The sequence below is a fragment of the Lissotriton helveticus genome, chromosome 5_1 (genome assembly GCF_964261635.1).
Source record: "Lissotriton helveticus chromosome 5_1, aLisHel1.1, whole genome shotgun sequence".
In the NCBI taxonomy this organism is placed as follows: domain Eukaryota; kingdom Metazoa; phylum Chordata; class Amphibia; order Caudata; family Salamandridae; genus Lissotriton; species Lissotriton helveticus.
Genome location: NC_136065.1, coordinates 162252781 through 162267238, shown reverse-complemented (window position 1 = coordinate 162267238; position 14458 = coordinate 162252781). Strand labels below are relative to the sequence as shown.

At 46.5% G+C, this 14458-nt stretch overlaps 1 protein-coding gene across 1 annotated transcript in view; it reads right to left on the bottom strand.

Moving 5' to 3' along the window:
* SARDH (sarcosine dehydrogenase) overlaps positions 1–14458 on the bottom strand; it is a 741717-nt gene that overhangs the window by 257898 nt on the left and 469361 nt on the right. Inside the window, exon 12 of the mRNA XM_078641957.1 lies at positions 8066–8149. Within this exon, the coding sequence (XP_078498083.1) occupies positions 8066–8149 (84 nt within the window). The remainder of the gene's footprint in view (positions 1–8065; positions 8150–14458) is intronic.

Genomic DNA, 14458 nt, shown 5'->3' with positions numbered 1-14458 from the left:
TGTCTGAATTAAGCAGACCACTCTTACCCAGTCCAAAGATCAGGGCTTGATCCATCACCGTTATTTATCTCACTGCCCCATCCCAGCTCAGAACCTGGCTATATGCAAATTAGTCTGTCCCTGGCCCAGTGCATCATGGGAACAGGGCAGACCAAACTACAAAGCCAATTCTTCACCAGAAAGGAGACAAGCTACCGGGGACCGGTTTCTGGCATTTCAGCCTCTTCGGCCCGGCTTGCTTGAATCCTGATGGAGCAGTGAGAAAGGGACTCATGTCTGAGTATACCCTGCCACACCTATAGTGGCCAAAAACGATACAGAAAAGGGGGTGGTGATGAACAGAGTGTCTGAATTAAGCAGACCACTCTTACCCAGTCCAAAGATCAGGGCTTGATCCATCACCGTTATTTAACTCACTGCCCCATCCCAGCTCAGAACCTGGCTATATGCAAATTAGTCTGTCCCTGGCCCAGTGCATCATGGGAACAGGGCAGACCAAACTACAAAGCCAATTCTTCACCAGAAAGGAGACAAGCTACCGGGGACCGGTTTCTGGCATTTCAGCCTCTTCGGCCCGGCTTGCTTGAATCCTGATGGAGCAGTGAGAAAGGGACTCATGTCTGAGTATACCCTGCCACACCTATAGTGGCCAAAAACGATACAGAAAAGGGGGTGGTGATGAACAGAGTGTCTGAATTAAGCAGACCACTCTTACCCAGTCCAAAGATCAGGGCTTGATCCATCACCGTTATTTATCTCACTGCCCCATCCCAGCTCAGAACCTGGCTATATGCAAATTAGTCTGTCCCTGGCCCAGTGCATCATGGGAACAGGGCAGACCAAACTACAAAGCCAATTCTTCACCAGAAAGGAGACAAGCTACCGGGGACCGGTTTCTGGCATTTCAGCCTCTTCGGCCCGGCTTGCTTGAATCCTGATGGAGCAGTGAGAAAGGGACTCATGTCTGAGTATACCCTGCCACACCTATAGTGGCCAAAAACGATACAGAAAAGGGGGTGGTGATGAACAGAGTGTCTGAATTAAGCAGACCACTCTTACCCAGTCCAAAGATCAGGGCTTGATCCATCACCGTTATTTATCTCACTGCCCCATCCCAGCTCAGAACCTGGCTATATGCAAATTAGTCTGTCCCTGGCCCAGTGCATCATGGGAACAGGGCAGACCAAACTACAAAGCCAATTCTTCACCAGAAAGGAGACAAGCTACCGGGGACCGGTTTCTGGCATTTCAGCCTCTTCGGCCCGGCTTGCTTGAATCCTGATGGAGCAGTGAGAAAGGGACTCATGTCTGAGTATACCCTGCCACACCTATAGTGGCCAAAAACGATACAGAAAAGGGGGTGGTGATGAACAGAGTGTCTGAATTAAGCAGACCACTCTTACCCAGTCCAAAGATCAGGGCTTGATCCATCACCGTTATTTATCTCACTGCCCCATCCCAGCTCAGAACCTGGCTATATGCAAATTAGTCTGTCCCTGGCCCAGTGCATCATGGGAACAGGGCAGACAAAACTACAAAGCCAATTCTTCACCAGAAAGGAGACAAGCTACCGGGGACCGGTTTCTGGCATTTCAGCCTCTTCGGCCCGGCTTGCTTGAATCCTGATGGAGCAGTGAGAAAGGGACTCATGTCTGAGTATACCCTGCCACACCTATAGTGGCCAAAAACGATACAGAAAAGGGGGTGGTGATGAACAGAGTGTCTGAATTAAGCAGACCACTCTTACCCAGTCCAAAGATCAGGGCTTGATCCATCACCGTTATTTATCTCACTGCCCCATCCCAGCTCAGAACCTGGCTATATGCAAATTAGTCTGTCCCTGGCCCAGTGCATCATGGGAACAGGGCAGACCAAACTACAAAGCCAATTCTTCACCAGAAAGGAGACAAGCTACCGGGGACCGGTTTCTGGCATTTCAGCCTCTTCGGCCCGGCTTGCTTGAATCCTGATGGAGCAGTGAGAAAGGGACTCATGTCTGAGTATACCCTACCACCCCTTGTTGTAAATAATTTTGTCCACCCTAAGCGTGGAAGGGTATACTCAGATGTGAGTCCCTTGCTCATTGCACCATCAGGATTCAAGCAAGCCGGGCCGAAGACGCCTGAAATGGCAGAAACCGGTCCCCGGAAGCTTGTTTCCTTCCCAGTGTAAGAATTGGCATTTGTAGTCTGGTCTGCCCTGTTCCCATGATGCACTGGGCCAGGGACAGACTAATTTGCATACAGCCAGGTTCTGAAACTGGGATGATGCAATGAGCTAAAAAACGGTGTTGGATCTAGCCCTGATCTCTTGACTGGGTGAGAGTACTCTGCTTAATTCAGAGACTCTGTCCATCACCACCCCTTGTTGTAAATAATTTTGTCCACCCTAAGCGTGGAAGGGTATACTCAGATGTGAGTCCCTTGCTCATTGCACCATCAGGATTCAAGCAAGCCGGGCCGAAGACGCCTGAAATGGCAGAAACCGGTCCCCGGAAGCTTGTTTCCTTCCCAGTGTAAGAATTGGCATTTGTAGTCTGGTCTGCCCTGTTCCCATGATGCACTGGGCCAGGGACAGACTAATTTGCATACAGCCAGGTTCTGAAACTGGGATGATGCAATGAGCTAAAAAACGGTGTTGGATCTAGCCCTGATCTCTTGACTGGGTGAGAGTACTCTGCTTAATTCAGAGACTCTGTCCATCACCACCCCTTGTTGTAAATAATTTTGTCCACCCTAAGCGTGGAAGGGTATACTCAGATGTGAGTCCCTTGCTCATTGCACCATCAGGATTCAAGCAAGCCGGGCCGAAGACGCCTGAAATGGCAGAAACCGGTCCCCGGAAGCTTGTTTCCTTCCCAGTGTAAGAATTGGCATTTGTAGTCTGGTCTGCCCTGTTCCCATGATGCACTGGGCCAGGGACAGACTAATTTGCATACAGCCAGGTTCTGAAACTGGGATGATGCAATGAGCTAAAAAACGGTGTTGGATCTAGCCCTGATCTCTTGACTGGGTGAGAGTACTCTGCTTAATTCAGAGACTCTGTCCATCACCACCCCTTGTTGTAAATAATTTTGTCCACCCTAAGCGTGGAAGGGTATACTCAGATGTGAGTCCCTAGCTCATTGCACCATCAGGATTCAAGCAAGCCGGGCCGAAGACGCCTGAAATGGCAGAAACCGGTCCCCGGAAGCTTGTTTCCTTCCCAGTGTAAGAATTGGCATTTGTAGTCTGGTCTGCCCTGTTCCCATGATGCACTGGGCCAGGGACAGACTAATTTGCATACAGCCAGGTTCTGAAACTGGGATGATGCAATGAGCTAAAAAACGGTGTTGGATCTAGCCCTGATCTCTTGACTGGGTGAGAGTACTCTGCTTAATTCAGAGACTCTGTCCATCACCACCCCTTGTTGTAAATAATTTTGTCCACCCTAAGCGTGGAAGGGTATACTCAGATGTGAGTCCCTTGCTCATTGCACCATCAGGATTCAAGCAAGCCGGGCCGAAGACGCCTGAAATGGCAGAAACCGGTCCCCGGAAGCTTGTTTCCTTCCCAGTGTAAGAATTGGCATTTGTAGTCTGGTCTGCCCTGTTCCCATGATGCACTGGGCCAGGGACAGACTAATTTGCATACAGCCAGGTTCTGAAACTGGGATGATGCAATGAGCTAAAAAACGGTGTTGGATCTAGCCCTGATCTCTTGACTGGGTGAGAGTACTCTGCTTAATTCAGAGACTCTGTCCATCACCACCCCTTGTTGTAAATAATTTTGTCCACCCTAAGCGTGGAAGGGTATACTCAGATGTGAGTCCCTTGCTCATTGCACCATCAGGATTCAAGCAAGCCGGGCCGAAGACGCCTGAAATGGCAGAAACCGGTCCCCGGAAGCTTGTTTCCTTCCCAGTGTAAGAATTGGCATTTGTAGTCTGGTCTGCCCTGTTCCCATGATGCACTGGGCCAGGGACAGACTAATTTGCATACAGCCAGGTTCTGAAACTGGGATGATGCAATGAGCTAAAAAACGGTGTTGGATCTAGCCCTGATCTCTTGACTGGGTGAGAGTACTCTGCTTAATTCAGAGACTCTGTCCATCACCACCCCTTGTTGTAAATAATTTTGTCCACCCTAAGCGTGGAAGGGTATACTCAGATGTGAGTCCCTTGCTCATTGCACCATCAGGATTCAAGCAAGCCGGGCCGAAGACGCCTGAAATGGCAGAAACCGGTCCCCGGAAGCTTGTTTCCTTCCCAGTGTAAGAATTGGCATTTGTAGTCTGGTCTGCCCTGTTCCCATGATGCACTGGGCCAGGGACAGACTAATTTGCATACAGCCAGGTTCTGAAACTGGGATGATGCAATGAGCTAAAAAACGGTGTTGGATCTAGCCCTGATCTCTTGACTGGGTGAGAGTACTCTGCTTAATTCAGAGACTCTGTCCATCACCACCCCTTGTTGTAAATAATTTTGTCCACCCTAAGCGTGGAAGGGTATACTCAGATGTGAGTCCCTTGCTCATTGCACCATCAGGATTCAAGCAAGCCGGGCCGAAGACGCCTGAAATGGCAGAAACCGGTCCCCGGAAGCTTGTTTCCTTCCCAGTGTAAGAATTGGCATTTGTAGTCTGGTCTGCCCTGTTCCCATGATGCACTGGGCCAGGGACAGACTAATTTGCATACAGCCAGGTTCTGAAACTGGGATGATGCAATGAGCTAAAAAACGGTGTTGGATCTAGCCCTGATCTCTTGACTGGGTGAGAGTACTCTGCTTAATTCAGAGACTCTGTCCATCACCACCCCTTGTTGTAAATAATTTTGTCCACCCTAAGCGTGGAAGGGTATACTCAGATGTGAGTCCCTTGCTCATTGCACCATCAGGATTCAAGCAAGCCGGGCCGAAGACGCCTGAAATGGCAGAAACCGGTCCCCGGAAGCTTGTTTCCTTCCCAGTGTAAGAATTGGCATTTGTAGTCTGGTCTGCCCTGTTCCCATGATGCACTGGGCCAGGGACAGACTAATTTGCATACAGCCAGGTTCTGAAACTGGGATGATGCAATGAGCTAAAAAACGGTGTTGGATCTAGCCCTGATCTCTTGACTGGGTGAGAGTACTCTGCTTAATTCAGAGACTCTGTCCATCACCACCCCTTGTTGTAAATAATTTTGTCCACCCTAAGCGTGGAAGGGTATACTCAGATGTGAGTCCCTTGCTCAATGCACCATCAGGATTCAAGCAAGCCGGGCCGAAGACGCCTGAAATGGCAGAAACCGGTCCCCGGAAGCTTGTTTCCTTCCCAGTGTAAGAATTGGCATTTGTAGTCTGGTCTGCCCTGTTCCCATGATGCACTGGGCCAGGGACAGACTAATTTGCATACAGCCAGGTTCTGAAACTGGGATGATGCAATGAGCTAAAAAACGGTGTTGGATCTAGCCCTGATCTCTTGACTGGGTGAGAGTACTCTGCTTAATTCAGAGACTCTGTCCATCACCACCCCTTGTTGTAAATAATTTTGTCCACCCTAAGCGTGGAAGGGTATACTCAGATGTGAGTCCCTTGCTCATTGCACCATCAGGATTCAAGCAAGCCGGGCCGAAGACGCTTGAAATGGCAGAAACCGGTCCCCGGAAGCTTGTTTCCTTCCCAGTGTAAGAATTGGCATTTGTAGTCTGGTCTGCCCTGTTCCCATGATGCACTGGGCCAGGGACAGACTAATTTGCATACAGCCAGGTTCTGAAACTGGGATGATGCAATGAGCTAAAAAACGGTGTTGGATCTAGCCCTGATCTCTTGACTGGGTGAGAGTACTCTGCTTAATTCAGAGACTCTGTCCATCACCACCCCTTGTTGTAAACAAGAGAAAACAAGACGCAAATACTTCTCTCAGAGACATTATAATGGCTGCTCTTTTACTGTAATCAGGGCCAGAGTGGGAGCTCAAAGCAGCCCTGGGAATTTTGTTGGAACAGCCCGGGGAAGGTTTCAAGCGCGAAGCACTGATGCTTTTGTTACTGTCACTTTTGTAAAAATGCCGCGATTTTTACAAAAGTGCCCGCGAAATCGACACTTTTGTAAAAAGTCCGCGATTTTTACAAAAGTGCCAAGGAATGCAGGGACTTCAGCGGGGTACAAAAGGAGACCGTGGGAATTAAGAACAATCTGCACAAGTGTGATAAAAGAGCTAGGAAGTGTAGAGAGGTAGAAGAAAACGGCATGGAGTGAAATCAAGAATAGCCAGCTTTGGTATCTGGCAATATAAATATATATTATGTTATGTTACCCCCCCCTTTTTGTACAAATTAAAATTAGGCCATATCCTAGGTTGGAATTATGAAAAAGTCAAAGTGAAAAATAAAATAATGAATTGTTAAACTAAGTACCTGGTTGGAAATATTTAATTTGAAACTAACATCTGAAATTGCGAACTTTTCTGAAATCAAATATTGTAAAGGTGTTCTGATATCTGAATTGATTGATTCCCTAATTAGGAATACAATTAATTCATCAGCTTCAGATTGATTCACTCAACTCTGACTGATAGTTTTAAGGCCATACCTGAAGATTATAATGCTCTAAGACCTCCTTCTCTAATCTGGTTCCAGCCCTCTTTCTTGGCGTAAGTTCAACAGACTCTTAATAGACAGGTGAAAAATGACCATGACCATATTTCAGAATGTTGGATATCGCCTAATATGAAAGAAAAATTTATTTTGATCATTAGAATTACAGAAGACTCAGGCGGTGCTGTTCTAAGTAATAATATGGTCCGTTGCATTCTGTAGTTTGTTATGCAATGTGATTTTTTTTAACTTACCACAGACTTACCCATACCCATTAAAAAAACTTTCAAAATTAACCTTTGTATTAATGTCCACCTCTTAAGGCATTATATACACTTAGAGCATATGAAAGCCCTATTTTTTGGGCCTCCGTGGGGATTTGAAGACTTTTATGGGGGCATAGCCTGGGTCTACTGGGTAGGAATGTTTATGGAAATGGTGAGGTTTAGGGGTGTGGGATAATTTAGGGACATGCGGAATAGTTGAAGGAAGTGGAGGAATCGGGTCACCAGAAGACATTGGGTGGACTTCGGAAAGTGCGAGTGCTTTGAGTGGGGTCAGGTGGCGGAATGAGGTCATAGGTTGGAATGAAGGTACATGGAGGAATAGGGGCAGGTGTGCTGGAAGCACTTGTGTCAGAGGAGGTATTATACCTCCCTGTGTGGCAGACAGGGCAGGATGTTAACCAATTTAGACAGTTGCTGAGTTAGATTTGCTTTAATACACTTGGAAATTGTGGCTCGTTATCCTGTGATTATGGGCACGTCACTTAATCTCTCTATGTATATAAACAATGCCTGTGTTTGTGTTGTAATTGTGTAGTGTGACTGGTGCACATGTGAAGAGGTTCAATACCTTCAGGTCAAGTTGGAGCTGTAATTTAAAAAACTACAGAAGAATGCACTAGGAGGTTAAAACTAAAAACAAAGTCTTAACATAAGGAAAGACAAGTTGATACCCACTTGCTATTTTGTACAGAGTGAAACCAGAAAATGTGGATAAAATCGTGGGTTCCATGCTGAAATTGTGTGATCTAAGGCAAATATTTAATTTCACTAAGGTAGGTTTGGAATGCCATTTCCTATGGGATGCTCTGCTACCAGGCCATCTTTGATGGGCTTCTCAGAACCTATACTAAATCAAATGGAGGATTGCATTTTCAAGGAATAACAGCCTTCACCTGTGGGCTGCTTCCTCTATTCCATATGCCAGGTTGCCTATTTCAAAGCGGAATACTCTGCTAAAACAGTTTCCATTGATATAAGGCTGAAAATAAATGATTATGAGTAAAATAAAGTGCCGCAAAATTGCTGCTAAATTGCCATATTTATGCCGCAAAATTTCCATATTTGTGCCGCTAAATTTGCTAATCCATGCCGCTATATCCTGGGGGGTCTGACTGTATTCTTTTGGGGCTAATGCAGAAAGCTTGGCCTGGTTACGGCAATACAATACATCATGATAGTATGTTTCACACAGCTTTGGATGGGTGTATACTTGTGGCAAAGTACCTACCGGTGCTGATCTCGTTGGGTTAAACCAACCCGGTCTCTCCCAGCCATGCCTCTCCTGGAACACACAGCCTTGTCTGAGCAGCTCCTGTAATGGAACACAGATTAGCATAGTTAAGACTGTTCCAGGCTACTTATAGCTTGTTGGCACTCAGATTTATGGAGAGAACCCATGCAAGACTGAAATGTAAGAGCCTAAAGAGCTAGGCCACTTCATGTGCAATGCTCTGCTACTTAGGAAAGAATGCAACACAACGGGAGAAAAATGTCTCAATACATGAACTTAATAAATATTGTTAGCAAAGCAAGAAGAGTGAAAACATTGTAGCTAATACTGTTGTACTAAGTGAATGCAGAAGTACCTCATAAACCATTAGGGACCACCAGTATTACATTAAACACAGCGAGAGAAAACACTCATTGCTTTTGAATTTTATTAGTGGTACGATAATCCGATTAAAAAAAATAGCAGTATGAGCATTTCCTATCGAGCAGTTATTGCATTTTAATTGTTTAGTAGTAGCACATTTGAGAGCACTCTTCAGGAGGGTTGAGGAAAAGTTGCCTTAGCAAAGGAAGAAAAGTTTGCCAGGCTACGCCAAAACCTCACCAGAGGTGGAGTTAAACCTGTTCAGCTTTAGGCACCTTTCGTTCACTTGGGCAAGGCATCCAAATGGGGCACGGATGGTGTAGATTAGCAAGGTACTTTCAAGTGGACAAATGTTGCCCTCTTTTGACAGCAGTGATAGCCCCTCTGAAAGGTACACCTAGTGTTTAGTGACTAGTTCTAACAATCTCCCAAACCATGTACTTGATATTAGTAACTTAAACAAGTAGAAATTTGTAACTGAGGAAGATCCCTAAAACATTGAACCTGGGGAAGCATCAGAGATTGCCAGTTCGTGAACCGCTTTCCCTGCAGGACATGTCCTGGTGCTGCCACTAAGGGGAAAGAGGCAACAATGAAAGGCCAAGTCTTGGTTGGCTTGTGTGGCAGCGTGTTTTGGGGTGAGGAGGAAGCAACATTTCCAGAGGCAACACCAAGAGCATCTCAAAGGAGTGGAGGGGTAGAGCATCCTTTCGGAAGGAGGCGGGGATTCCTTGGTCACAAAACAGCAGGTGACCAATCAAGAAAAGGGAAAGGGCGACATCTGTGGTGAATTTTAGGAGGAGGTACCTGTCGGGACTGGAAAGTCCTTTGCATGGTAAAGACGTGTACCCTGCCCTGAGTGCCCAACTGTATTGTTGTCTCGATTACTAATGCGGATTTTTCATCATAGGCAAACACAGATCAAGTGTGCGTGCCATGACATGGGTCCGTCTCACGGATTTCTGTCTTCTTGGACTGGGAGGGGCACACAAACCACAACACTCATTGTGGTGGAAGACTATGGCCTGCACCAGGAGCTAAGCAGCAGGAGCACGGTGGTGGCACCATACCATTTGGTGATCAGGCCTAGTGAACAGGACCTTTTTACCCTGCGTCATTGGAGCGAGGCCTACAGCCTCACTCACCTTTTTAAAGCTTCCACTGCTTTGTGCTTAACTCACTCTTGACCTACATCAGGTAGATGCAGAGTGCTGCATGGCGCAGGAGTAGTGACTCTGGGCTGAATGTACGTGTGCCTGGGAAGGGTACAGAACAGGGGATAAAACAGTACTGTCCAGTGCATGTGTGGACAGAACATGTACTGGTTGTATGTATGTTTCTGAGGAATATATTACATGAAAGATGCAGTGCTGTGCAGTGTGTGTTTGTGTGTGTGTGTGTGTGTGCATAATGAAACCATGTGCTGGATGTATGTTTGCATGTGTGAAGTACCATACATGGAGGGTAAAGTGTTGCTATGGTGTGTGTGTGTGCTGGCAAACTGTGCGTTTGTAAATATCACACCCTGGTTATAGATAGAGACGCTTCAGTGCTCTACAGTGCCCACAGACTGAGTGTGTGTGCTGAATGCATGTGTACATGTAAGAGTACAATGCATGGAGGTACCAGTGCTGGACAGTAAGTGTGCTGTAAACATACACTGAGTAAACAAGCCTGAAATGGTACATTGAGGACCCTGAGTTCCATTTTGGAAAGCCCTGGCCTGCCTGGTGAAGACATGAGGAGGTTCAATAAGAAGCTGCAGAATTCTCTTCCCACCCCACCTTTTTTAGAGGAATAGGGGAAGAGTGACTTACCACGAGTTGGCTGAGCGGGAGCAACTTCAATCACAGGACGACCCGGCAGCACTGCTCAGATGAGAGAGTCTGAGCCTGCCAGGTGCTGCCATGCGAACTGAATGCAGCCTGTTTTTGCCAAACAGAACCTAAACTCAGGAGTGTCCACAGGGAGGGCATGCACTGCACTGCTGCACATTTCCATACCGCTGGAGCGGGTATGATCAAAACTGGGCCTATGTGGACCCAGGGGACTTACTGCTAATAGTGCTGTGGCACCATAGGCACCTTTGACTAAACACGGATGAGTCCAAGGGGAACTCTTGAGTACGGCCTAATAGTGAGCATTACCTGGATGTGGCTACCAGTGAATGGGAAACAGCTGAGCACAATTTACACGAAGAAGGATGGGACAGGGATTTTGCCTGACAACTGCTATAGCCACGACCACAAGGGGGATTGTGTTGTTTTTGAAAGTCGTATTTCTTTGCGTGTATAGAGTTCGAAATATAATACAACTTTTTCCTATAAAAGCATTAATTTATTGTTTGTAATGTTTGCACTTTGAGTTGTGAGCCGTGTTCACTGACCTGTATCTACACCTCCCCCCTTCGAGGGAGCCTCGACTGCATGAACACATCTACCACTGAGAGTCAAGTGCAGAAGGGGTACTTGGCCCAGCTGAGCAGGATACACAGTAGGCTGGGTTCCCGGACACCAGGAGTAAAAGGTCTCAACCACCATGGTTGTGCCTAGTAACTGTTGCATGCTTTACAGTCCTCTGAAAGGGGTCCTGACAGTATCCCCTCAAATACAGGGAGGAAAATTAGGAGACAGTCCTCAGTGGACTGGAGTGGGGAACTCTGATGAGAGCTGTCTTTCTTCTGGTCACAGGGCAATTTAGATTTACCCTAAAAGTTCATTTGGGAGCTTACCTATACATATCTCTATACAGACTGCAAAAGGGGCGCTTTCTAAAAAGGGCAAGTTTTGATTATGTTTTTTACCTTAGGTGCTTGTGAAATCAATACCCCAGATAATAATTATATGATAAAATTGCATGAGCAGCAAATACTCACAGAAGCCTCCGTTTGGTTTTGAGGTCTATTATTCAGACCACCAATTCGCCCTGTTCCAGGAAATACAGAGGACAGCACATTAACCATTTATGGCGCTGTACAGAATGGTTTTCAACTGATAAAAAGGTCCAATGAAAATGTTGTGTTTTTTTTTATTTTTTTTTTACTTAATGAGTTTCAAACTTCATGAAGTTTGTATTTTTTTGTCATCGTGTGAAGTTGTAAGTCAGCCGATCAGGGAACTTTGCACATCTTTACACTTTAGTGGAGCTATGTGAGATTTAATGGGTGTCAAATGGTCTTTTTAAACTATCCAACAGTGCATAAAGTATTGGTCATAAAGGAAGCAGAAGAAATGATGCAAGTAAGATTCCTAAAGGGTTGACAGTCTTATTAACACCTTGACCACGGCGCCGATTCCGCCCCTGTGCTGGACATTCCAGAACAGGGCGCGGTCGTGACGGAACCGTTCCGTCATCAGCACAGCTCAGCCGTGACTGATGACGGAACGGTTCCGTCACCAGCATCGAAGGGGTTAAGAGCTCCTGACCCCACCAACCCATGAAAAACGGTTTGGAACATCCCTGAATAATTCAATTAAAGTGGTCAACAGTGACCTAAAATATCACTTTGCACCAAGAGCATCACCGTGTATGTTGAGATGGGGGTATTATTTCGGAGGTAGGGTTGTGCAGCTAACATGGATGCAAGAAGACAAGGGGGTTGGTGGTCTATTTACGGAGCCACTAAGAATAGCAAAATCCCTCGTTGTCTTTGGAAAAGAGGAAGAATGACAACACAGCTGTCAAAGTTTTGGGACAGGCCTTGGCATGTTAGAGATAAATAGCAACATTTGTTTAACTTTGCTTGTACTCCGGAGCATTTCAGACTGAAAAGGAGTCGGAAGAAGACAAGAGGCCAATAAATAAGTCAGGCTTTCAAATATACGACTGCAGTTGCAAATACTCATTACCTGGATTATTGGTTGCAATGACACACAAATGGTAAAAATGTTGGCAGTGCACAGGCAAAAATGTAATCTAAAACTGTAGACCCCGTGAAATATATATGCAGATGAGTTCGGCAAATTTACCCTTTGTGGAGCTCTTCTATATAAAGATCATATTATTATTATTTATTTTGTTTTTGTTATAGGGATAGGGAGATTTAGTGATTAATTTGCCAAAGTCACAGGGCGTTGAGCCGGCGCCGGAAATCGAACCTGGCTCCCCAGTGCTAAAGTCGCAATTATTTTTTTCATAATAGCTCAGTGTTTCCACAAACATCTCTGCCATTAAAACACACACAGTTTGAAACGTTGTGCATCCTGCTCAGCCCATGTTTTTAAACCTCAAATTTTCATAACATGGTACAGCAGCCCCTTGTTTACTATCAACTTCCAAAAGCGTCTAGAAAATTCCGCGACAGAGCTTTTCGTGAAACGGGCACGGATTAGCTTCTCGCGACCACAACGTTCCTTCATCCGCAGCCACTTATTTGGTAGAAACTTGAAGGCAGGAACTGGCAAAGACCTAGGCTCCTTATTTGTTTTACATATTACTAATTCCGGAATATGTCAAACGAGCGCGCGCCGTCGCCGCGTGACTTTGTGCTGCTGTTGGGCCTGACAGGTTAATCGCCGAGCGCCACGGCCTCCTCTCCCACGCGCGCGGCTCGTGTGAAATGCAAATAGGTAATTATCCGGCCTCCGTCGGCCCCAGCTCGAGCGCCTTAGTGTACGGGAAGGCATTAGCAAAAGTGTCACCGCCATGACTCGGCTTAATTCTAAGAACCTGACTGCGACGCGAAAGACGGATGGGACCGGCGCGCGCCAGGGGCGGGCATTAACCTGGCGTCAAGAGAGCGGAAGGCTGCAAGACCCCTTCAGTTCCGGTTCCAGAAATGGAAACGTTTTCGACGTAGGGAGTGAGAAGAAGGCTTCCTTTCTATTCTAGGGCATATGACTTAACGTGAACCTAAATAATAAAATTAAAAATAAAACACTGGGCCTGATGTTTTATGAGGGCATGGGAACATAGGACTAGGAAAGCAACGACGGCGTCGTGCCCGCGCCCTGACTGGCCTTTCTGCCACCCTGGAATATTCCCTGCAGGCTATGGGGTCTGCTCTCAGACCCGGTCTCATTCCAGTCACCATCATGGGGCTGCTTTGAACATTCACAAGAGTTGGTTTTGGTTTCCAGTGCAACCTTGATCATTCCGGCATGCGTTACAGAGAGGACCAAATTATGGGGCAGGGTTGACTTAATTATGTGGCAAAAAAGCCAGATTATGCACTGACCTTTTTGTGACTGAATTCATTATTATGTCATATTTAGGTCAAGCCTACAGTGCTTGCGCTGCAAAATGATGTGCTTTATGTACTTTGTGGGCTCTGGAGTATTGCCGCAGGACTTGTCTGCTTTCGCTTTTTACTTTCTGCTTAAGGCTTTTTTTTACTGTGTTTTAAGTGGCTACGTGCGTGCGCTCTCAGGGTCATGCTACAATCTAGCGTGTGCTCCACTCTTACCGGGGGCAAAACAGGGACCTCCTTGTTCTTTGTGCACACACTGGTGCTCCCAGGGCAAAGCAGGCATCCACATCTGTGTCTTGTAATCAAACAAGAGAGAGAGGAACTAGTATGGCTAGTTAGTTTTTCCTGGGGTATAATGTATAAACAAAGAGAACTAGCTATTAGGGTGATGTTTGCGTTATATGTGTCTGCATGGGAAGCCATTTGGTTTTCATGAAGGCCCTCACCCACCAACCTAGATGGTGGCATTCTTCATCATCGGGCCCCACCTGAGGCACCGAGTGTGCCTCAGGTGTGCTGCGACGCCAGACTACTGCGGAGCGGGTTTTGGAACGTGAGTGTGCTGTGCTGATGTGTCGTGTGAGGTTTTAAAATACTGTCCTTGGGTTCCCAAGAAGATGCTTTATTAGTGGGCCCCAGGCAGTGATTAAAAACAAAGGCTTGAGACTTGGGCAGTGTGGGGGCTTGCAGGAGGTGGAGGGGCAGGTCGTTCCAGGCCTTGGCTGTGAGGTAGGTTCAAGTTCAAGTTCAGTAATTTGTATAGCGCACTACTCACCCAGAGGGTCTCAAGGCGCTTGAGTGAGGGTGGGAGCATTATTTATCGAATAGCCAGGTTTTTA